The sequence below is a fragment of the Anser anser genome (assembly GCF_964211835.1).
Source record: "Anser anser genome assembly, chromosome: 10".
In the NCBI taxonomy this organism is placed as follows: Eukaryota; Metazoa; Chordata; class Aves; order Anseriformes; family Anatidae; genus Anser; species Anser anser.
The window spans coordinates 15,881,400-15,908,139 of record NC_139730.1 but is presented as its reverse complement, the minus strand read 5'-3'; the positions used below and the strand labels follow the sequence as shown (position 1 = coordinate 15,908,139).

General features: G+C 39.4%; 1 protein-coding gene across 12 annotated transcripts in view; it reads right to left on the bottom strand.

Moving 5' to 3' along the window:
• RORA (RAR related orphan receptor A) overlaps positions 1–26,740 on the bottom strand; it is a 433,189-nt gene that overhangs the window by 24,932 nt on the left and 381,517 nt on the right. For 11 of the 12 annotated variants that reach the window (XM_083851041.1, XM_083851040.1, XM_083851042.1 and 8 more), the window contains one exon: positions 5,869–5,954. In XM_083851041.1, coding sequence (XP_083707167.1) covers positions 5,869–5,954 — 86 coding nt within the window. Of the gene's footprint in view, positions 1–5,868; positions 5,955–15,225; positions 21,405–26,740 lie in introns of those variants that run through there. The other variant, XM_083851044.1, reaches the window with a different exon arrangement.

Below are 26,740 nucleotides of genomic sequence, written 5' to 3'. Positions count from 1 at the left end.
GCACTAAAAAATGTCACCATGTTACACCGCTCTGACTGATGGCATGGGCTGAGCCAAGGTCTCTGGTATCAGAGTGTCTGTGAGTGTGTGGAGCCCTGCCGCCTTCTGATGTCAGAATAAAGAGCCAGCTGATTTTGATGAGGCGTCATTGAGCTTTGCCCGTCTCCCTTTTTATGTAGCTGTATTAACGCAGTGCCAGAAGAAGAGAGGAGCAGATTACAAGCCATAGCCTCATCTCTGCATTTCAGACTCCTATTTATATACAAAACAATATATGTTTTTTCATACGCTGCCAAAAAATCAAGTTTGGGAAAAAAGGGCACAAGAACTTTTCATCTGCAAGTCAGTTTGAATAACAACTTGTTAAAAAAGAACTTTGAAATGTAAATAGCAGTTTTCACAAAGTCTATTAATAGTTCCAGCAACTTCACTGTTCAGTGGCTCCATGTTACAGACATCTCTGTCTAAGCTTCCTACTTCGAATGGGAAAAATCCGATTGTGATTCTCTGATGTCACAAATCTCACCGCACAGACTCCCTCTCCAGTGTGGCACAGGCTGAAATGCTGATCTCATGTTTGGTCTTTTGACAAATTTTCATTTAATGAATTGATTCCTACAGTTCATTAACATACCCACTTCCACTTCTGTATACACATATGTCTTAATTAGCTGCTCATTGGCTGTTTAATTACAAGAAAACAGCTGACAGCTGCCTTGCTGCATCCTAATGGCAGACGTTTTGGAATGACTGTATGCAAGCCCGTGACAAAAAAGACTTATTCATAATCCCATGATTTATGGCTAATACTTAAAGACTGCCACGTATCATTAAGTTTTGCAATATTCTGAGCAATTAACAATTAGTTGGGGGGGTGATTCTTATTTTTTTCTAAAGCAAACTATATCAAATTTTCTTATAAGAAGCATCAGAAAAAATACACTGTCAAATGTAAGAAATGTAAACATTACAAGTGGATTTTAACCCTTTTATGGCAAGATGCATGTATTTTAATTATAAAGGGAAAAGAGTACCATGACAAAATTTTAAAATAAACTGTTAATAAAGTATTTGATAACAAAGTTATAATGCCACTGAAAACAGAGAAATAAATCGGTTTTACATATGTAGTAAATACAGGAATGATATTTTGTTTATCAGGTTATACAAGGCTTCTTATGTACCTTCTTTGTAACACCGCTCATTGCTTTCTTACATCTTTTGCTTAAACTTGGTTAGGCAATGCATTATGAAAGAAAAACCTCAAAAACATGAATTAGAGGTACGTGTTTACAATACCAGTGTGACACTCCATGTTTAGCAGAGTAATGAAAAACCAACTAGTACACAAAGTCAATGTCTATATGAAAAAAAAAAAAGCAATTTCAGATGGGAAATCACAATACCAAGTATTGTTTTCTGAAGTAACAGACAAGGATATTTCTTGTACTTACAAAGAACAGAACCATCTTAGGTCTAAAAAGACACAGAAGACAGAAGCCAGGGCCTATAAACCTTTGAAAATGTGAGAAATGTGCAGAAGTGCCAGGTATAGACAGTCTTATGAGAACAACTGCAGGCATTTAAGCAAAGAGGAGTCATACTAATATGTTTGTGGGTCAGCTGGGCATGAACTGGCACTGTTGACAGCGAAAGCAAGTAATTGCATCTGTAAATTCTAAGATATAGTTCATTAACACCAAGTTCATTTCAAACTAAATGCTTTGCTATGTCCTTTTGAAGCGTTCAGGTGTTTCCTGACAACAATTTCTTCTTGCAGTACCAAAGACAGTGTTGCTGTCTCTCTTAAAAAAAAAAATCTGTCTAGCTAATTTGAGAGAAGGATGTATTTATTAATCTGTACTGCTGTTTCAGTTCTGTCTAGTCGTTCATAACAAATCAAACAATATCTGCTGTTCATACCTAGTGGGCAAGGGAGCAAAAGGAAGGGACTCAGCATGGTTAAATGGCCAGAGGCCAGTACTTAAAAGAAAAAGATCTGGTAACGGGTCAGTAGGCCAGCCTGAAGCAGAAAATACTGAACTGGATGGAACCATGTGTACAAACTAGTCTCCTTTCTCACCATGATTCCTAATACTGAGGAAAAGGTTTTTAATGGGTTCCCACAACTAACAGCTGAAAGAGTGCTCCACTCATATACCAGATTTTTCAATAGTGCTAGTACAGTACTAGCATTTCTGATCTTAAACACAAGAATAAACTTTTATTTGAGTCATGCTACAGTGTTCGTGGCACTCTTCACCTATGCTTCTGAGCAGAAGTCTTAAATGACTCATTTTCTCTCCCCCCTCCATCACCCCCCATTGTATGTATTGATGGTAAGAAAGAGAAGTCTCTTAAAGTTTAAGTGATTTATACTAAGCCACAGGAGCCCTCTGAAATCAAGTATAAAACAGAGCTTGGCTACAAACTTCATTTTATCATTGGGGGGGAAGAAGTGGAGGGGGTGTTATTTTTCATATATATATATATATATATATATATATATATATATATATATTTAGTGCGAATTCAAATTCAGTTAAATAGGTTCATGGGTTGGGAGTAGTCAGTGATATGATAAAAGCAGCCAGTAACCCCAAAGCAAGGTAGGAAACGAAAACTTCTCAAGAAACACTAATTGACTTTATTTAAGTCTTCAAGTCTCATATGTAAAATGCAATAAAGCAAGAAAAACTGGTCAGAAAACTTTCAGGTATATGAAATGGAAGGGCTACAAAACCAGCAGGGCAAATAGGATCAGCAAAAATCAATTTGACCAGAGTTTTTCTGTGATTTCACACATGGTACAGATTTAGCTTACAAAGTAGGTCTTGGCAACTGAAGCTTCATGTTAGATTTTAAATAAATCATATTTCTAGTGGTTATTAATATTTAAACAGTATCATTTATGTTAACATTACTATTAGGTAACATTAAAGTTCACACTAAAGCGGAGTGAAAAACAGTAAGGGAGCCGAAAGCATCCTACCCTGCTGCTGTTGCTGCCTGTAGATCGATCATTCTTGACAGGCCTGGCTTGAGAGGGCAGCAGCACCTCTGTTCATTTACGATGACTAAAGGCCCTGATCCTGCAATCTGAAGCCCATGAATGGGTTCTTCTGTGGAGAACCTCACTGACTTCTCTGGGACTACGTTCGTTTAGGACATTGGCTCCATGAGTCAGTGTAGGGCTGGGAACTAGGTCTTCATAGCAAAGTAGTTTTTATGAAAGAAGGTTTAACATAACATGAAGAGCAATGTAAGCATGCTCAAACCTGCAGAGATCAGAGCCACAGAAAAGCTGGGAAATACACTTCAGGGAAAAAAACACCACCACCACCAACAAAAAAAGAACAAACCCAGACCAATACACACCTGGCTCATTTGGGAGAAGCCAAGTTATGCCAACTTTTTCACCAGCCAAAATACTTCTGTTGGGTGAGACTTTGTTGACATTACTGTGGAAGAGCTTAGCACAAACAAAACCCATCTGCTACAGTAGTGTATTTTAAATGCTGTACAGCCATTATCATTTAGACTCTTCCTGTGACTTGTCCCCCCTAGAACTCCCTTATCTTTCACTACTTGCAGGTCACCCGCCTGATGCTGTGGCATTAAAGAACAGTGAACTTCAGAGTTCTTTGCCTCCTAGAGAGAAGTAACTAGGTTGATATTTATTTGCTTTAAAATACAGCCTGAAATTGTATAGTTAGAGAACTTGATTCTGCTAGTGCAACAGAAGGAGAAAATGCCTAACTTCAGTCTTTGAGCCACTGTCTTGTTTATTCACACACGCTGCACCACAGCATTCAAATAGGCTTCAGCGTGACGAGTATACTTGCTTGCTTGCCTTCCCTTCTGCCCTTTCCCACTAGCTGACCATTCTGATGGCATTCTCAAAGGCAGACTGAGGACCGCAGAGACTTTCAGAGAAATCAGTTTATATAGGGTTCAAAGGAAAACCTTTTGTTCTAAAATGCAAGGAACTGCACATGCATTTCTCACTACGAGGCCAGCATCTGTTGTTCTGGCTGTTGGAGGTACACAATGGATTTTTCTCCTAGTAGCTTTTAAATTTTTTAAACTTTTTGTTTGCATTTATTCCTGTGAAAGCACAGTCACTCTGATGGAAAAGTTCCCAATAGAATTTCTCTTTCTAACCCACAGTGCTAAGCTCTTAGCAGCTACATACCAACTAATGTGACTGTGAGTATGGTGCGTGCTGTTATTTCCTCCTGTATGTAGCCATCCTGCTGCTTTTGTTGGGGGCTCTTCTCACATGCAGGGCTTAAGAGAAGGCCTGCATTCAAAGAAACGCATGAAGATGAAGCCAAAGATGATACAGTTGGCAACTTTCCTTCCCTTTGGCAGCCTGTTCCTGCTCTGCAGCGGGCCATGTTGTAAAACCCCTGTTTTCTGCACAGATGAGTGTTAGCATTATGCTAACCTCAGTCTCTTGACAATGATGCTCATCAGGAACCTTGAGGCAGTCTTTCAGGTATACAGGTCCCATACCATGTAAAGATTAAAGGGTCTTGGACAGTCAACGTAACTTGATATTCTTACAGTCACACAGAAGAACTGCCACTGAAAATGTCCGCCACTTCTCAAAGCTGAGATTTGATAGGTGCTGTTCAACTACTGCATAAAAACGAAAAAAATAACTACTATTTATTACCAATGCATTCCTAGTGCATTTCCTGCATTCTTCTGTAGCAACAGCTCTTCCAAAGGGCATGAGGTATAGTCCTGTATAATTTTAGCATTCTGAGGTTTCTTTCTTTCTTCTTACCAATACTTGCATGAGACCCAAGAGAACGTGAGAATGAAAACAAAAATCTTCCGTGGAAAAACACAAAAGACATCTCTATATTGTGAATGCAAGGACATTGCTTCTTTGATGATGGAAGGTAGTATCAAGCATGTCAGGAGAGCACCCTAAAACCTACCATAAACGTAATTTCTTAACAACCAAAGCGTAGATTAATAATAAAAAACCCATCAGCATGGGACAGCAACACACTTACATAAAGAAAGCAACGAGCTACAGCACAGCTGTGCGTACTGTGTCATTCCCAAGCTAGCGCTGTAATTCTGCACTAGTGATAAAAAGAAACGATCAGCTTCACATCACCGTGAAATAGCGCTAGCGTTGTCTTGTCTAGTTCTTGGTTGTGAGAGACAAACCAAACAAAACATAAGTGCTTCTATTGGAGTCCTTGTTCACTAGAGTTCCTAAAGGTACAAATCCAGAAAAAAAATCAAAGCCTAAACCTTAACACAGCAATGAGCTATGTCGTAAGGAATACACACTGCTCACAGAAAGACTTGAATAAGTTTAATAACAGTAGCATGTAGTATTTGTGCAACAGCATCTTCCATACAAACCAGAAGAGATTTGTAACTGTAACAGGTTACAAAAGAAAACTGAGAAGTCAGAGAGCTCTCACAGTAGAGGTCTCAGCACAGCCTCCTAGTGATTTATTAAGCAAAAAATGGAGAGGGAGACTCAAGAAAATCACAAACTCCCTCTCAAGTGCATCCACAGAACAGATTCTTTGCTATTTGTCAGAAGTGGTTCATCTTTTTAAACCTCTTCTGCTTATTCATAGAGAAACAGCTTAGAGAACATGCAGCACAACTGCGTGATTTTTGAAGCCTGTCCTGAAAGGTGTGTCACAAAAATGCCTTTTTCAAAACCCAAATGAAAACAGTACTTCAGACTCACCAATTGATTTCATATTCTTTGAAATGAAACGTATTGATTCAACTTCCACACAATAGTTGCTCTTTAAAAGAGGAAGAAAAAGAATCACTATCCAAAAGCCAAATGCTGTTTTAAGACTTAATTTTTTAGACCCTTACCTTGCAGCCTTCACATGTAATGACACCATAATGGATTCCTGATGATTTGTCTCCACAGATCTTGCATGGAATAATTTCAATTTGAGCTGCAACAGAAACACGCAACCAGTTAATTACATTTTCTTTTAAACACCTTATAAAAGCATTCCCTGATCAGCATTTGTACAGTGAAAACTAATAACCTGCTAAACATTATACCGCATTAACTATTCATTGCTGAACTGTGAGGGTCCCCTAGAGCTTTGGACTAAATTATGGCTGCTCGTTATATAATAGCTTTTGGGTTATTAAAATGGGTCATTTGAGAAGGTGTTTAAGAACCCACAAGAAGGCTGGAATCAGCATTTCAAAGCCAAAAAGAGTAAGAGAGTTCACATTTTGGCCAAAGAGCTAGGAAGACACTGGAAAGGTTTCTTCCAGTCTCACTCCTGTGAGGTTGTAATGTAATTTAAAAGTTTGCCCTGCCTGAAAATGGATGCAACATCTTTAACAGAGGAGTCATGATCATGCCATCCAGCTCATGTGACTGGCCAACACATAAAAGACGCAACATGGTAAATAGTGACTGCAGTTTACACAAGAAATCCAAAATTCACATATCTGAATTGAGTTATCAGTAAATTTTTGTATATTAATTTCCACAGAGTGAATGAGGGAGGAAAACAGCAGCATTCTAGTCAACATACAAAAACTAAAAGGAGATAATGTAGTCTGGAAAATGCCATAGGAGATACAGGATACAAAAGCCCTCATTTTTATATCAAACTTACATATAAAATTATATATACACTTGTAATTCAGTTTACTGTGTGACAAAACTCTCTGCATGCATCTCTAAATGGCAACTCCTTCCCAGAAATGGGAATATACATGGAATACAAGGATTTAATAAGGGACTCCCCATCTACTCAGGAATACTTCTTCAACTGCTTTCAGAGAAGGCAGCAGCAGTTATTTTGCTAGCCAAGTATCTCTTCAGACAGGACCAGGCTGAGGCAGTAGCTTATAATGCCAGAGACCAGCAGTTAACATTTTATGTATGCTTGTGTGTGCTCACACAAACACACTGAATGCGTCTATCAGCTGGATAGCAAGAAAAATCCAAAGAATGCACCTTCTGTCCTGCAGTTGTGTTGGATCGGCCGACATTGATTTTCCTGAACTGGATTATCCTGAACAGGAATACAAACACAACCCTTGCTGCGTCTCTCACCCTGATTTATTAAACAGCCAAAGTGCAGTTAATCTCCTGCGAGGAACTGAAACCTATTCTCAAGATATGCCTGATAGCTTCAGAGAGCCTTTATTTCATCCAGTTCATGGCTATCCAGTCTGTGACAACACATAAAATCGCACCTAAGATATTGCATTAGCCTAACTTCCATTGTACTCTCAACAAGGCTATCAAAAAGTCCCATCCACTCTTTCGAACGCCGTATTTTACATGCCATTAAATCCCTAACTGACTGCTTATTATTAAATAGAATCATCTTTTATAACAAGAATGCTACTGTATGCTCCACTTCATTGCAACACACAACCACAGCACAGGATCAGGCCAAAACTCAAGACCAGTAGTCTTGAGAGTACTGTCAGAGTACAGCACTCACTGCGCTAAACTGTTACTTCAAAATATTCTCCTTGCAACATCAAATGCAGTGAACGGAGCACCTGAATAGTACCCATTTGCTCCCAGGAACCTAATAGCAGCTGAAATACTCTGCTAAGGGAAGCAGTACCCAGCAGCTAAGGGACTACATTGTTGTTTGCCTGGTATTTCCATATCAGCAGCTTTCAAAATATTTTTGTACTGCAGGACACCACTTGCATCTGCTTCCATCGTAAGGATCTTTGCGTTCTTGACATTTAATCCCACACCTTCCCTGCAGCAACGAATGATAGGCTGAAATTAAAAGGTCTGTTTAGGATGCTAAAGGAGACAAATACTTCTGCTCTGCAGTCGTGCAAAAAAGTGTTTTAATTTCACTTTGCTCTCAGCTAACGCATTAAACACAACAAGGCAGGAAGTGAAATAATAAAAGAGAAAAATACAGCGTATGTTATTTTATTAATTTGTTCTCTGCATTGTTAGGAGAGCATCCTATGATTACAAAGCCTCAGAACAGAAAGGGTAGCATAACCTCCCCTGAAGTTAACACTTTATATTACCAAATTGAACAGACTGAAATTCACACAAGTTCAACATTCGTATAACATCAAAAGTTCAATTTCAGAGAGAAATCCTATGGGCAGATTCTGGAATAGATCTATTGATTCCCATTTGTAACTTTTCAACATGCAATTATTTTTCTACTCTGCTACAAGGAGTCACTAGCCTTCTCCAACTCCTTTGGCAGAACAGCAATAAAGCTCATCTGAACAGCCACATGGTAATATATTTTTCACATTTCACTTTTATATGCATAATTACTGCCTTATTACGAAGAGGTATGATATAATCGGATCTTGTTTATCTACAATCTCCAGCATATTAGTTAAATCACCCATGAAACCTGTCTATGCAATCTCTGTTTCTTAAGCAACAGGACATTTGCAGAGTGTTTCTGAAGGAATGTAACATGCCTTCAAAGTGATAGCCTGAAGCTAGCTTACTAATAGCCTAAAAAGTGCAATAATTGGTCCCAAATGCATTTGCCAGGGTCCTTTACTGTTAGAAGAGAATCTACAGAGGTTCACAGGCTCCAGCTCTGCCGGTATGTGCTGACCAGTGTGCATACGAACTGCAGCACCAAATCCAGAATCATTTCAGAACTCCCGATTCCCTAGAATTTACTACACCTTCAAGGTACTTACTTTCAAGAGCACATAGCATTTACAATTTCAACTTAACATTTCACTTTGAGATACAGTACAGTGGGATGAAACTCAGAAACATAAATTACTTGGGACTGCCACAACCAATTGTATTACAAATTAATGCCTGGAAAGACATCAGATCAATTACTGCTCTATGTGGTTGCCTCTGCAAATCAGCTCATTGAAATGGAATCCCTGTCGCAAGTTCATACACTTTCCATATAGCATGAAAGGACTTGGATACTTTAAACTTACTAAATGCAAATTGCCTGTGCCAAGATTATGCATTTTTCTTACGAGGGTGAAAATATTTTCTGCACTTATAACTTTGACATGCAAATATGTACTTGCTAAAACCTTGTTCTTATGCAAACAAGGCAGGTGGGAAATATTTTTACATGTCAAGAGTATGTTCCAACTTGGTTTCTCACATTCCCAGAGTTACTTAGAGCTTCCTGCCGTGTTCTCATTAATTGTACCTGTGCTGTGCTTACATATATTTATATAGTGTATTTTCCAAGATTGTATAAAATACTGTAATTCATATTTTAGACTAGAATTAGCCTAAATTACAGTTTACAATTTCTGTCTCCTGAGGTGGTGCTCAGGCTGATTCTGGTTCATGCATGAGCAAATTATTTCTTAAATATGAACAGCAGAAAAAAATAAACTCTCGTGGTTGCTTAGAAACCGCTACAGATACCCAGGTGACAGATGCCATCTGTATTCCCAGATTAAAGGCCTGAGAATCTTTCACACCCTGAAATAACAGTGCTCCAGAATACTACCAATGATGTCCTCTGCCAAAGGCAGTGATGAATAGGAAGTGAAGCCCAAACAAACCACCAGGAGCAACAGATACGAACCCAAGCACGAAGACCCACCTCAAGCATTGAACAAACGGCTAGAGAAACAGCTCCTGAGAGAAAGACATGGCCATTAAGGGCCACAGGTAGCAGTTATGACACGATGTCAAACACAGGGCGCTCTGATGTAAAACTGAAGGGCATCTGACACCCAGTTCTATATACGTGTATACTGAAGATCTCTTAAAACGCAGCTATTCCTATCACTGGAACGTCAGGCAGTTTCCAAGAAATGTATCTTCTTTCTGCTGTAATGCTGTATGATGGTTTATTTTATAGCAGTAAAACTGAGTGCAGACTGATTGCTTGAAATCAGACAGAACAGTAACTTGAGTCCAAGCACTGCAAGAGAAAAAAAAAGTGTTTTGTCCCCTGAACCATTCTTCTTCCTCCATCCAGTGTGTCTTTACTTGGCAATATTTTTAAGTAGCTCTGGTATGCCTAAATTACATGACTGTCTCCACCTAACTCCTAATGAACATGCCTACCAGACAACCAGAGACAACTAAACAACATCTTTTATTGGCATCTGTAACAGAAGAATATCCCTTATTTCTTCCTACTCCAGGCTTCCCTTCTTTCCCCAGATCTGTACCAGTTTCACTGGACTTGCCTGCCTTTTTAGGTCTCTGGCCAAACCAACCCCTCCAGACAGCCTCTCCCTTTTTATTAATTCCCACATAATGAAATGCTGCTTTATTCCTTGTCTGGTTTGAGCAACAGAGGAAAGAAAACTAATTAATTCTGCATCGGTAAGGAAGTGCTCTCTACAAGCTCATCATAATAGTTAGTTTCTTCCTTTCTAACTCCTTGGGCAGACTCCCATCAGGACAAGGCTCCGTACGGCCATGGAAGCAAGGAACATCCTTCTCCTCAGTTCTGACATCTAAGTAGAAACACATTGGGCCTCGACACAGAAAAGTGTATTATCAATCCACCCTGAAGAAAACATTCTTCAGAAGAAAAAAAAAAAAAAAGATTTTCCAAAGACCTAAGTTTTCTCTTCTCTTCTCTGTTAAGGTGTCTGAATGAAAATTCCAGGTGTACACCCTCTTTTTTTATTCAGTAAAGATGGACCGAAGCTTGTACTGGTTACTGTGTCAGACTGAACTCTATTTCTTAAAAGCTATATGGGCACTAAGCATCCTTCTTGGATCCACTTGCTTTCTGGTGAAAGCACTAGAGCCAAAATTGCTAGCTGAACTGAAGACTTCAAGGCCAGATGTGGTGTGCATATTACAGTCAGGACAGGAGCTAGGGTCTCCCGAGACTCAGGGTACTGCTTAAGTTATCCCCTTTTTCTTCAAGAAACATTTAAATTCCCTTCCCTGGACGTGGCTTACCAGTCCCCTGCTTCAGAGGGCATGTAGAACTTTGTAGCTAATTCAGAAGCATTTTGAATGAAGCACGATACATATACAAATTGGGCTAACTTGTTTCTAAAGGGATGCAGTTTGTGCCAGACGATGTTGCTAGTGCTGTTTGGAAGTATATTGATTAAATTAGGAGGCATACATATTCACTGACATATTCATACATATTCATTGACTCAAACAAGGGTACTGCATGTAATGTGGTATTTAAAGCAACATAATATCTGATCACAAACTGAATTAACAAGGAATGATTTTACTATATAATATTCTAATCTTCCTGCACTTTCAGCTTCATTACCTAAATAATTTGCTGTCATGTACCCTAAGTAATTTGAGCTGGCTGCAAATTACTTGCCTCTGAACACCTGCAGCTTACAAACACTGCAATTCCACTAAACTAAAAGCCAGTGGCAGCACGGCTCTGCCCGTTCCATTAATATGCTACGCTAAGTGACCATCTGTCCACTCATATATATTAAAATATTTAAAGCCTGTGTACTTCTAAAGATGACATCTGGTTGGTAGGTATCTGAGGCATTTTCAGAACACACAGTAACTGCTTGGATCAATAGCTGATGGAGACAAGCTCCATTTACCTGCCCACTCCTTGTGTGAAAGGTCTGTTTATTCTACGTGCAATCCCCACCATAACACCATTCTGGCCATGAGTAGGCCTGCTGGATATTGTAATGGCATAGCTAGTAACAAATAGTTCCTGAGAAGAACTAAGAAAGCTGCCATGCTAGAGACTTGTGTCTTATGGTTGGATTTCTGGGGGGTTACTACAGTTGACATCACAGCAGCTTTCCCAAGATGTGAGAAGTTCATTGTGTCTTTCTCTCCTTTACAAGCTGTCATACCTATAGCTGAGCTCAAGCTGAGCAGCATCCCTCATGGGGGAGTATCACCTGGCCATGTTCAGTTATCATGAAGTGTGCAGGAACACCTCTTTGGGACTGCTGATGCTCTCCAGCTTCCCTAAAACTCACCAACAGTTTGAAAATGGGTTTGGAAATGAAGAAGACTAGGATGGATGGGCAGAAATCAAGACAAACACAACCTCTCTAAGCCTTGTTTCCTTAGGAAATCAAACTAATAATAAAACAAAATAAATACTGAGGTTATGCTGATACAAATCCTTTGAAGTCCGTGGGTGTGATGGGTGGAGTACAAATGAACATAGCCACCAAAGTATTAATTAAAAGTAAAGTATGAGCAACACCTCAAACACATGAGGCAGAAATGCTGCAATGCCAAGGCTGGCTCTTTGGGCCTGAACACAGCTGGATCCCTCTTATTAGGTCAACTGATTGTGTGCAGCACTCCATAATGCTACAAACATTCGGCTTCAAAGAGTATGAAATGAGATGCATGATAAATAGTACAGAACAACAACACGAGCACTTTTGGGGCTTGCAAGGATGAATTTTAGGAATATATCTAAATTCTTTCAGCCTCTGTTACTGATTTAGACACGTCAAAGGGGACAGTGAAGTAAGGGCTCATATTCTTATGCCAGAATCATTGGCATTTATGCTTAATATTCTTCTTTAAACCTCGAAATTTTACTTACACATTTAAAATTAAAGAACCTGAGCTTGCTATTACATTAAGCACTAGCTTCAACAAAGATACCTGAATGCATAATGACAGGAGGATATATGGAAAATAGTTTGGATTCTCCAATAGGCACAACTATTTCTGTGAAGCTGCTGTGGTAAGGTCTCTGTGTATTTTTAATTTTATATTAAAATGGAAAATTCCTGAAAAAAACTTTAATAGAACATCAAAATAGACTTAACCTCTGTAAGGAAAAAATAAAACAAAATGAAGTTCCCAACACAAAATATAGGACTTCTACGAGGGTTTAGGAACACAAACAATGTAAAAAATGACTAAACGTTTTAAGAGGAACTCAGAGAGATGATGTCTGCTCCTGCTCAGTCATGTGTGTAACACAAAATCATTTTTTTTTCTTTTTACTGCAGTCTCATCTCCCTCCACTGTCTTGTCTTTATTCATCCAGAAAAATTCTCGTTCTTCTTGATCCAACAAGGCAACTTGGTATCTCAACATTTCTAGAATGAAACAACTGGAATACCTATTTTTTTCCTTCTATTTTTGAGGAAAAAAGAGCAGTAATCTAATTTGCAGTTGAAAACTAGATGGTTTGATTTTCCTTGTTGAAGGAATGACTGGTAGAGACAATTCTAGCTTGGGACTACAGGCACATTATAAAGGCAAACCACAGATCAGAAATCATACTAAAGTAGTGAGCTTCATGCCTTGGCTCAAAATAATCGGGGCTGCCACATCCAGACATGTTCTGTCATCCAGGAGCACAGAAAACTAGTTCTTTTGGAATATCTGTCCTTACTTGATAGGACATGCAACTTATAACTAAAATCTATCAGTTTGTGAAATTGAGGGGGGTTTGAAAGCTCCACCTTTGTTACTACTTCCATGAAATTGAATTGAACAGGAATCGTGTGGATGGTTGAAATAATACAGCAGAAGTTGTACAATGCAGTAAGATATGTAACAATGATATAAACTCTTTCAAGGATAAGACAAAACTAAGAAAATCCTAACCACTTTCTGGTTCCAGATCTGGGGAAAGAATTGTTCTCTAGACCCCACCCACAGGCATAGTAACCAAAATTAATGGCAAGGACTAGAAGAGGGAAGAATGGAGAAGGTTCTATGCATTTCACATCCAAAGCATTTTAAGACTGGTTTGACTATTTTGATACAGTCAGAAAATATTTCCACATTATATTTATTCAACAAAAAAACAACATTATACTCCATAATACTATATATAAAGCTTCTTGCTTTCTTTCTTGGTCACTCAGTTGCTTACGAATAAACATACAACTATTTTATTCTCTTCTCTGGCTCAAAATTAACACTAGATGTATTGGCTATGATGAGGAAGGTTTGGAGTACGATTAATTTAAGGACTAAGCTAAATATAATTGTTGTTAAATAAAGCAATGCAGTACAGCAGGTTTTCAACACAAACAAAAACACACTTGACACTGCAATCATGTGACTGCCTTTACTGAAACGCAACATAGTTTTATTCAAAGCCCTGGACTGCATGTCAAGAAGTAGATACTATAATTCTCATACTACTGCTAATTTGCTATGTGAATGGAGACACTGGTCCATTTCTCATTTTCTCTATCTACATAATCAGAATAATCAGTCTTTAGTTCTACACAGCTATCTTAGGCAACTGGTACATACTGCCAAGCCTTGCATCTTCGTTTTATGACCCAAGAAGCAAGTCAGTAGACCTCCAAACAAACACCATTCGTCATACATCTGCAGGGTTTTGCACTGCTTAGATAAAAGCTGCCACAAAACTACACAATAGTGATTGTGACAAGACCAGTTATCTATTAATTTTTTTGTTCATTTTAATCAAAGCCTACAGGTTTAATTGCATACCTACAAAAGGTTGCTCTTGACAAAATTACACAAAATACAACTTTCAGAAGCAACACAGGTGTGAGCTATGACCACAGTAACTGGCAGCACTGCCTGGTTTTTCTGTTCTGATTTGCTACTGCATTTATTCAGTAAGCAGCAAGCTAGCAGTTATTTCATTCCACGCTATGTTGATATAGGATTCTAGACTTCACTTGGTTTTTGTCATCCCTAATTTCTTCCTTCAGATAACCACTAACCTTGGGTATCTGTGAAGAGGAACACCTGCAGCAGGGGCATAAGCACAGTTCTATTAAGATACATTCTATACCATGCTGCTCTGCTGCTAGAACAAACCAATGCATATTGCCTGTTAAAATAAAAAAGGGAAGGAGAACGGAAAGAAAGAAAGAAAAAGAAGTGAGCTGGCAGGCCAAGACGCATGTTCACCTGAAGGCAGAGAAAGTGCCCTGATACACTCAGACACACGGGGGTTTCTTGAACTCTTTGCAATTACTTTTATATTAGATAAAAACAAATCTACGCTGATTTGTACTCCATATAGAGTTGGGTCTTTCTTTCTTAGTAGTAACAGAGAGGAAGAAAAAGTGAAATTTGCATGAGAACATAATCTGGAAGAAATTATTTTCTGGAACGAGCTGGAGAATAATAAAAGCATTCTCGCCTCCCTGCCAAAAGGAGACAAACCCCTCCAACTGCATTGAAAAGCTGAAACATATCTATATTTCTATATATTTATACAAAATACAGAAATAAACAGAAATAAGAGAAACTAACAAAGACAATTTCAATAAGGAATGTCTTTTAATAATGTCATGTTTCAGAGTGGAAATCTAAATTACCTCTAACATTTGCTCTGTTGATTAATGCATAGCATCCACCTTTTCTATGAAATTTCCTACTCTGAGCTGTAGGAGCTGGCATTCTGAAGACGGAATTTGTTAACTCCAGCACTGTCCTCCCACCTTCTTCTTCCTAATTAAATGTGCTGGCCTATGGGAGCATCTCAACGTATTTATTTGTTTCCAGCATGAAAACAAAGAAGAAATTACAAAACACTTGTTAATTTTAAACCAGAGTAAAGTATGCCAGCACAACAGCCTTTACTTGAATTATTTTTCAAGGGTTTTGAACAGTCTTAAATTATCAATACTTTGAAGACAATCATTTTAGTCCCTATTAAAAGGCATATAGTTACATTGTATTCCAAATTATGAGATTTAATTAGTTGGTAGCTAAATTGCACTAGCATTAGTTCTCTAAGGAAAGATCTTTTACTAGCTTTTTGAAACAGTGGTAAAAGAGGTACTTCACTTGCAACGTGGTATGAAAATTATTAACAATTTCAACTAAATTCATTAGTAATGTGAATCACGGAACATTAGGTCAATGAGATTAAATGTGACTGTGCGTAATGCTTCCATTTCATTCTTTCTATGCATAGGCAGATAGCTCTCTGATCAATCCATAATTCCTGAATGCATGCTCCTACTTCGCAGGTTTCCCCTGGTTAGTGACCTATCACCTCCGCCTGTTCCCTATTCCAATGCACATGTTTTCTGTTACACTTACAGTTTGGCCAAGTCATGGTGCAGTTCAGTATTTATTACCCCCAAGAGAGCAACTGTCAGTCTGGAAAAAGGAATATGGAAAGCATCCGGAAAATACAACACGATATACTTTACCAATAAGGCAAGTGTCCCTTTAAACAAAGGGTTTTGTCATGATTCAAGTTTGTCCTGCCGTTTTGCTGGTCTGCAAAAATTTTATTAAGGGTTTGGCCTCCGCACAAATTGCAGGATGTATCACTGTGTATTGAGAAATGGCACTTTGTATGAATAAGTTAAAGCCAGACAAACATGGCTAGTGCAGAAGACACTTCCTTGCAAAAGAGCTGCACTTTGATGAAAAAATATTCAAAAACTCTATGTAATTCTAGAAGAAAAAGTAGCATGAAAAAATATTTCACCCAGACTAGAAAAGCTCCATCATTCTCAAGTGACTACATCTTCCTTTTTAAGATATTTTCATTTTCTTTTTGGCTGTACACAAATTTGATGTCATTAAAAAGTTTTCCTTTGATGCCGTATGCCAAGTGGAATCATTAGTTTCTCACAAAGGTGTGCTCTCAATGTCTAGTTTAAATTTTCATTTTCAGATGATTCATTTAAGGGATGAACAAGAACAACCAAAAACAACTTCAGAACTCTAAACAGTAAAAAGCCTGTTTAACACTTGCTCATTTTTAATTTCCTCCAACACCTCCTGTCTGGATTCATGTGGCAGTCAATACTGAGAATTTATTCTGCAACTCCTTCAGTGCTATTTGGCTGCCGGCAGCTCACCTACTCAGGCCCAAACCAGGATCCCTCAAACCTCACAAAGGGGTTCCTCTGGAGTCTGTATTCTGCATCTTCCCAACTGGCACAGGGACATACTTTTTTTTTTTAATTATTTTTTTAATCCAAGGATGCTGTCCATTGCCACCGTTTTTAGTGTCTATGTGCTGTCTCATCTTTTCACGGCTCCTCTGCGTGTTCTCTTCAAATGTCTTTAGAGAATTAATAAAACTACTTTTAGTAGTCCTCTTGACTTGCATTAAGTTCCTTGGTGGTCGCTCATTCTTATGAAGCCAGGCCAGGACTGCCCATCTTGCCAAGGACAGGGAGAGCTGCTGGAGGGCAGCCAGCTCTGCCTGTTGGTGGTTGGGTGCGCATTTTTCTCCTCCTTCAGATGTTCACAGGAAGGAAATGCTATGTATGACCCGTTCGCAAGAACGACACCAGGAAGGAGAACATGCAGGATCATATCAGAGATGGAAATTGTGTAGGGTGGGGCTTACTGCATAATAAAAACAGCCTAGTGAACACTCTCAAAAACATTTCTGCCAGAGACAGTTTTCAACATATTCTTCAAACCATGCATTACGTGCATGTGATTTGTTGTCCCCTCCCAATCACATTCACGCCATCTCCCTGGCCTCGGCTCTGGTTCTGTAGTTCTTCTCATCATGTCTGTATATACTATCCTCAGTGTTTGAAAATCATCTTCAGTTTTTGACAAGGATGATGGAAGGAAAAAAAAAATACTTCCTCACAAAAACATTTGAGAAAATTACAAGCTTGTGAAAAGAAAAGGTGAAAGATCTTCCTTTGCCACAATTATATTAGGTGCTCTGACCTCCATTAAAACCCTTTCTTTCAACTATTCATTTCATAGTATTTCATTTCCTACCTCTCCATGATAAAAGCAACTGCAAGGTAATAGATAACACAAGTTTGCTTGCTGTTTCAAGTAGATAAATTAATGTTTTACACTAAAAAAGCTTTCAGAGTGTCCTCAGATGCTATTTAACTAATATTTTACATTAAAACATCTACGGTTGGACTCCGGCAGCAAATATCTGACTAAAACTTACAATTGCTCTGTTACGCTGCTCTATGCACAGGATACCTCCATCACATACATTAAGGAAGCTTAAAGTTAAGCTTCACATATTTAAACACTAACAAAGTCTACTTAATGGCAGTCTTCAAAATGACAGTGGCCTCCTAATCTGCTGGAGATAAAGAAGTGCCAAGATTAACGATTACATAAGTGCATCGCGGAGCCCAGAAATAATAATCAGCTCTTCTGTTGTTATTTGTGTATAAAGGCTATTAGTCATCTGACATTCCAAAATCCAATTTAAAGTTGTTAAACCCCTTTCACATAGTTGAGGTTGGAAAAACTAGATGTTCGAAAAGGGAAAGGAAGGGCTTGATTTACTAATTCTTTTCCCCCTTAGTGATTTTGCTCTAAGCCAAATCTCAGTAAGAAATGCAAAAAAAAAATAAGCTTTTAAACAACACCTAGAGTAACTGATGTAGCTGCTGAAGGAATAATACCAATAAAATCCTCACATGCTTAGATAGCAAAATTAAAAATAATGGCTACAAACAAAACAAGCAACTATTCTGTAGGAAAAGATCCTATTGAATTGTGCAGACCTGAAAATAGTGAAGAGCTTCAGAAAATAAGCATGGTAAGAAACCAGAGGTGCTCTGACACCAAACACCCATCTCAGTCTAGTAACAGTATCAGTAAGAATTTACTGTGTTCATATAAGCACAATATTGTTTGCAAGAGACCAATCTGTTCTTGGCAGATTGAGGCAAATGAAAGGTCTGACTGAAGCCTCTCTAAACACTACACAATCAATTCTTTTTCCACAAAAATCCTTAAAATTCAAAATAACCCTCTTTGTTCCGGACTAAGACTGAAAACCAAATTGAGGAAAAAAAAAAGAAAGTGTCTTATCCTGGTTCCTACATTGCTCCTTGGGCTCTGCAGCTGACATGGAATGCGACAGGAAAACAGGTGGGCACGTCCGTGCCCTCTCCCTCTGATCAGCTGGTCCTGCCTCCCCTCCTTGAAGCCCGCACAGACAGGACAGCACGGCAGCTGGGAGCTTTGTCGCCAGCCATGTGTGCAGCGGGTAAACAGGCACGCTGCACATCGTGCTTGCCTCTCAGGGGAGCAGTCAATTACAATCCAATTTGCAGCACAAATTGCTGCAGCCCTGAATGCAGAATTCCCCTCCGGCTTAAAAATGCCACAGAAAGGGCAGCAGAGCAAGCCCTGACAGCCAGACATGAGGGGTGTGCGTGGCAGACAAACCTACAGACCGACCGCTGCAACACAATCTTGTTGGTGATGACCTGGGCCTTGGGCTGAAACGGCAGCTATAGGATCCACTGCCCCTGCTGGGGAAAGAACTGGCCTGGGAGCAGCCGCCCTCCAGAGAGGGCAGGCCCCACGCCCTCAACTTTACACTAACTTTCTCTGTGGTATCAAGAGAGAAGCGAGCTGACAGCTGTGATTCAAGCTGATGAAGTTAATCAGGAGGATACATGTAAAGGAAGGACAAGCTGTCTGAGCTCACGTAGCAGCAGATCCGAGGCAGGCTTTCTCCTTCCCTGTTGTGACTCCATTAGTGTAACAACCTCAGCTGCTTGTACAGCAGAACGGAGCTGTTGTGGACTCTGTGCAAAAAGCTTTTCCTTTATGGCTGTGTACTGATTTTCTAGTGTTCCCTAAGGTAAAGTCAATTAAGTGATAACTGCTTCTCTGCAGAGAGTATTCAAAATGCCCATATCTCCACCCAGATAAGTCTTCAGCTTTGCCTGCCTATTTATCTCCAACTCTTAGAAATTACTGCCATGAACGCTCCAGCGCCTTCACCCATTATCTTTGCAATCCTGCTTCTTCCTAACAGAAAGGCAAAAAGCCCAACACATAATAGCTCTACCACTATGACCTCACTGGGAAGTAAAATGATACAAGCAAATTAGTATCAGCTGATCTACTGCAGTGTAGTTACCAGCATATTTTGCTGCTCTCAAAGTTCATTCAACTTTTCATCTAACCTATATAGGTAAGAAAATATGATGTGCCATCAGAGGCTCCCATACTCTAGAAATAATACCAGTTTGCATTGTGAGTTACCTAATGTGATTACAAAAATACAAGCTCTCATCTTTAGTGTTGTGCCAGTTGACCATCAGACTTGAAAATTATAACATTCTTTTCAATGTGGATAACACAATGTTATTCTCCTGCACACGCCTCTAGGACAGCATTTTTACCTCAACATGTGATGATTCACGTTGCGTATTATGGTCACACGGGTTAAATACGTTCTCATGTTTTTAAGCGGGGAAAAAAAACGACAACAATATCAAAGCTGAAAAAATCCTACTACCAAAACCAAAGGAACCTGATGATGTGGATGCACTGCCTTATCATCAACATTCATATGATTACTGTAATACTTCATTTATACCTCTATTTATTAACAAGTAATAATAATAATAAAAAAAATGGCAAAATGATCCCTCAGAGAACCAAACAGAGAACACTGGCATCTTTTTCAGACGGCTCTGAAAGTACAAAGGAGCAGAAGGCAATCCTATGCCCCACAGAAAGGGGCAGAATACACGTATTGGGTAGAGTATGTGTACTAGCAGGAAATTACAGTATAAAACGATTGAATCATTTGCTGCTAAATTCATTTGAGAGATGAAAAGGTAAGAACCAACTTGCTTTGCATTGTTAATACTAGGTTCGAAAGGCCAAATGACAAAATGGCAGAAGCAGGCGAGTAGTGAATGTATTTGATCTGTGTTTCCTAAACAAAGGAGGCTTGATAAAGATTAGAGTAAAATAATAGAAACAACACCTGTATTATTGTAATAATTGTATCCAAAGATACTGAAAACCATTTACGGAGCTTTGCAAGGACAAGAAACCAACCTCGTAACCAGAGCTGAATGAAGCCACAGAATATTTTACTGAGAATGAAGATAATCTCTCAACCCTTTCACAACAGCCTTCACCCATCACTCCTGCTGATGTTTCTTTTTATGCTTGTGTTCTGCATATGCCAGAAGACAGACAAGAACAAACGCCAAGCAACTCCAACTGTTGACAGTTTTAACGCTGTACTGTTCTAGAACACATACAGAGTCCTTTACTACGCTGTCTTTGATAAAGAACCAAAACGTTTAACCAGAACTCCCACATTTCTGCTCTTGGAAGAAGAATTGTAGCATAACTTTGATTATCCAAAGCTACCAGGGGACAAGTGGAAGCAGAGATAAGTGGGGGAGCAGCCAGAGGTCTTCTGTGAATAATGGCAGTGAAACGGGAGGAAACAAACTCAACAAAGAAGGATTGTTGGCTCAGCTCAGACCTAAAGTTTCCCTGTTCCTGAATGGAGCATTCATAAGTAAAATAAGCTTCTCAAACCAAGCATTCTAAATTTTTGTAAAAACCATTTGACAGAGTGAAGGATTATTCATTTTGGTACTTGACTCTCCAGAGAGAGAGACAGCTGTTGTTCTTACTGCAGCAATTTATTAACCGGTTGTACAGCTGTAACAACTCTCCTCCTGGTTGTCTCAATGGTTAACAAGCAGCCAGTCTCTTTCCAAATCCCTGTTTTCCCCAAGTATTATTCAGAGAACATTGCTACAAGAAGTTCCAAAACCAATTGAAAATACAGATATATCACAAACCTTAACATCTGGGCAGAATCCACACAGAAGAAATATATTCAGGTGCTTTACACATGAAGATTAAGTTTTTACTTAAATTATTGCAGCATAAGTTAGTGACAATGGAGTAGGAGAGTCACTTTGGATTTAGCATGGAACCTGGCCCAGGGCACTGGAACACAGAACAGAAATAAATACTAATCATGCTTGCTCACACTGAGAGGATTAGATAAATACAGACGTAGGAAATTAAAACCACAACAAGATGACCCCATGCTTATGATTTCCCTGTTGTACCAGATCAGTCAATATGAATAATTGACATTGTAAATTGAAATCCTCAGATAAAAGTAATAGTTTTACCGCTTTATTTCTCTTCACTCACACATGAATTGAGTAGACTATCTCTGACAATGCCATGGTTTAATATTCTAAACACACTATCTCCTTTAACAATGCCTGGAATAGAAACAAGCTGCTGAGCCAGATCCTCAAGGGGTGAAAATCAACATTGCTACGCTGACTTCAGTGGAAGCACATTGATCTACACCAGCTAAAGCTTTGGGCCCTAGTGGGCAATTAGGTTTCTATTATATGCTAATTTAAATAATGTACCACAGAACATTTGCTGTACAATAACGCAAGGCTACATTCTTCTGTAGAGAAGGACAAGCATTTGCTGTGACAGGGTGAGAGTTATGTATTCTGGTTTCAAGGAGCAGGATGAAGTTTCGGTATAAACTACTGCTCATAACAACATTTTTAAACCTGTAATTACTCACACTGTACTACTTTAGGAAGCCTGTAATTATTTTGTAACTTCTTACCAATGTCTAGTCTAGTTTGTAATTGCTAACACTGCCTCCTTCAAAGGAATTAGTGACTACGTTAAAATCTGTTTTTTTGCTAGGTTTCTACTATAGAGTGGCTGTGCTGTTACGTTACAATCTGTGTTCAGCAGAGGAGGAAAAATCAAACTGATCTATGTCCAAATCTTGAGCCTTTGAGCAAAGCCTGAACAAAACAAATGAGTAAAACAATCACCCACACTTTTCTTATGAGGCTTCTGCAATAGCAGAGTTGAAAAAAGGACTGTGGCTGCAGCTGACACAGGCCAGAGTTTTTTCTCAACAGAAATTTATACCACTGAGGACCACCTGCAACAGCCTCTCACTTTCCCAGGGAGGCCTCATGCTCCAGCCAGAATATGAAAATGAGAAAAGTGGGGGAGACAGTTCAGCCACAACAAGAGCAAAGTTCTTCAGGGTCTCAGCTGTTTTAGCAGGTCATAAGGCAATTCAGGTGGAAGGATACCATCACCACGTAAAAAAAACCTTAACAGCAGTTGTTAAAGTTCTGTTCTCTTCTGAAGCAATTTTTTATATGTGAAAAATGTTTCTCTTATGCTACTCCTAAGTGTTTGTTATTGTCATCTTTCTTTCCTTAGTTGTCAACAAGCAAGTTATTAACATACCTACTTGAAGTTTTCTGGAATTCTGATATACATGCTTTATTTTGAAAGCTAGAAGCACACCTCAGCAGAGCAATTTGGAAGCTCTCTGAACAGCACGTTTGGGAGCAGGAACAGCAAAACAGGGCATTCTACCTGTACGCATGACTCTCACATGAAAGTCACAGCAGAAATCTCTTGGAGATAATCTGCAGCTAAAGACCAACATCCTTCCCCCCCTCCCCCCCCCCAGCATACACCATTTTGATTTGTCTTGTTTTCTGAGGAACCACTCACAATAGAGAGGGAAGGTAACATGAGCTGACGTGGGTCCAGGTGTTGCACTGTGAGATGTGGTAGTAGGCTGCAACACTGACCTTATGTAATTCCCTTCATAAACGTACTTATCCTGGTAATAGTGACCTTCCCCAGCTGCATTTATAACTCTTCAGAAATAGCTGAATTTTGAGCCGAAAAAGTTTATATAGAGTCAAACGTTTTTAATGATAGCAGCCACACAAGAAAAACTTGCCATGCGGGTAACAAAATGTCGTCATGAGAACTCATCCACAGCTTTACCAAACTCCCCACTTCTCAGCTGCCCCTTCACCGTGCTTTGTGGAGGCTCTACAGACACGGTGAAAATCCCACATTCGCAATCTACACTCAAAAGAAGAAACTAGAACCAATTTCGCTTAAGGTTTTGATTTTGTTTCCATTCCCACCAGGGACAGGCGCACACAACCCCACCACACCAGCTCCACAAGCCATGCACCAGCCGCAATCTTCACCCATTGAAAGGCACTGTCCTCCCTTTCCTCTCCCCCTCCTCCTGTGCCTGTACAGCTGCACCTCGTGAGCCAGACGAGGCAACGACTCACGCTGAAACTGTTCTTCGGTGGATTAACTTTACCCTGAATCGGTTTCCTGACTTAATTCCCCACGTGACTGCAGAGATGCTGTTGTGCTCGCGCAAGGGAGGGGTGCATCTGTTTGGCACTGCTTGCCTCTGGAAGGTTAGAACACACACAACTGAACTGCTAGTCCTACAGATCAGGAAGAGGAGGCAAGGGGGAGCAGACAGAAGGACGAGGAGCACAGGCTGGTTTTCCAAGAAACTGAATAGTCTATGAATAAGTCACTGGTTTCTATGTCCAATATTGCTGTGAAACTTCAGGCAAGTCACTTATTTGATGTGTCAATTCCTCAGCTGTGAAATGAGGACACTTTCTTACATCACCAAAGTGTTGTAAGTTGAAAATTAATGACTGAGGTACTTGGATACCCTGGTGACGAGGGCCAAGTCCATACGTAGCTAAGAGAGAGGAGTGATTAGTGACAGGGAGGGGCTAAGGAATCAACCCATTATTTTTGGTGGACTATTTCCTTAGAGGATAAATGAGAATAACTGCTGCTATTTGATTGCAAGGAATTGAAAGAGCTCTCTGTAGCTCCCTTGTGGGTGGACAACTGAACAATTAAATAGCTATGACCTAATTTTAGTCAAAGACCTTATGTCACAAGGAATTTTCAGGGAGGTGTCTTCTCCATGTGCAAAAAATAATTGCACTGTGGAAGGATAGTTGACCAATATATTAATTTAGCTGTTCAGAATTCAGGAATAGACTGTATCCCATTCCCCTTCCTCATATTCCCAATTCCAAAATTTCTGACCTTAAGAGAGATCCCATACTCAACTGCCTGTTTGAAAATATCCACCTGTCTGCTTAATCAGATTGAGGGAAGTTCTGTGAACATACTGCTTCCAGCACCAGCGTGATGGGGTCAGGCTAAGAAAAAATTTACAGAAGCAGAAACCTATAGGCAGCAGGTGACATTATAATCAAATCTCATGTTCCGTACAAGATAAATGGTGGACTATCACTGAGTGGGCTTTGTGGGTTTTCTGAGACACATATACATACCAGTGATACTAGACGGCATCTTGTTTCAAACTACCGTTGTTATACACAAGGAGCCATCAAGCGATAGAAAATACACTCCAATCCTAGAAGTTGTTTCAATGGCTTGTTTTCCTTGCAGTTAAAAAGATGTCCTTTCCTCCTAGCCTGAATTTTCCTACCTTCTCTCAGAGGAATATGTGAAACGTTTCTTCCCCTCATGCCAACACAGGACCTGCTGTCACAGGATTGAGACGATCTGACTTCAAGTCCCTGCGCTGTTACAAGGATCGCATGTGAAAGCCAGTGCGAGTCACATAACTATCACTGAGTCATGCGTGTGTCTAACTTCCGTAAAACACGTAGGTCTCACTGACAACACCAGGAGTTAAAGGACTAAAAAGCATCATGGAGCTGGGCCCATGCCCTTCTGTAATTCAGTTCATACCTATAGAACATTAGGATTGGAGAATTCCTGTCTGTGAGGATCCGATAAATACTGCAGAGTGCTTGGATACACCAACAGGAACAGAAGCCGTGTAAATACTTAAATAGGTAAATAGTGTTTCAAGTCTTACTGAGCTTATTATAATGTCTCAAGAGCTTATCATGTCCTTGCTAGATTAGACAGAGCATGCTCAAAAAACACATACAAACATAAGGAAAAGTGCAGTGAAGAAAGTTTTCAAATAGCAGCCTCAAGACTTCAGCTCCTGCCTTATGATTCTGTAATCTGGGTTTGACCATTCTGAAAGCCCCTGGAAAAGAATAGCACTGAAATTCTGTTTCCTCTCCTCTGAGCCAAGGGGTCAGCCCTAAATAATTATTACTACAAAGTTGCATCAATGGGTTAAAAGCATCTGTAGAAAACTAAATCCTGTACTGTCTGGATTTGCACTGAAGACCACTGAAATAGAAGGCAGGCTGAAAACTTCGCAGTCTGGCAGTTTGCAATTAAATCGCTAGGAATGCATAAGCATTATTGGCCTTCCAAAGCAGATCCTTCCAGTTTTATGGGCAGAGAGTTAAGCACCCTGTAAACTGTAGTCAAGCCTCAAATTCTCAGTGTTGCATCTGCTTTTGTTCAACATTTTATTTTCTGAAAGTCTTGTGGTTAGGCAATGAATTGTGAGTCTCGATTCCTGGCTATGACACAGGCTTCTTGTGTGGCCCAAGCCAAGTCTCTTAAACTATACTTCAGTCCCTTAGTTGGGAAACAGGTAAAACACAACCCTCAGTGATGTTTTGTGCATAAATTAACTTGTGGAAGCCGGTTTTTCAAAGAGTTCACTAATTAACATTATAGACAACCCTACAGATAAAGAGATTATCAGAGGGCTCTGTCTGGCAGCCCTGGCAAAAGGGAAAGAGCACATTCCAGAATTGATGATAGGATCTGCATACAACTCAAGAAAACCAAGCTTACTGAATTACACAAAGATATCTTTTAAGAATATATACTTCTTGGTAAAAAAATATATATTTCTTAGCTGTATGGATTTCATACAACATCGCCTATCTCCTGCATTTAGCTTTGTTTGGAGTGAAATGCCACCATTAGCTGTCAGCACAATTTATATAAGACATGTTGACAAAATTTTACTGACTTGGAGGGATTCTGAAGTATTTACTAAGTTTGGAACAAGAGTTTTATGTTGGACACATTTTCCACAAATATTCAAGTCTAAGTTGCTGGAGAATGCAAAGACAATACAGTATGTCTTACAATAAACATGTTGACTATCACAGATTTTAAGGTATAAGCTAATTGGGGTAGATGATATGTTTTTCCTGTGTTTATACAGTGCCTACAATCTGGCTCATGCTTACAACAAAGAAGAAAGTTCAACTTCCAAATGTCATATACCAGTACAATATCTAAGCATGAAACTGAACTACAACAAAATAAATTAGAGCTTTCACATTAGCTTGACCAGAAATAGACTACAAACAGGAATGAACATTAATA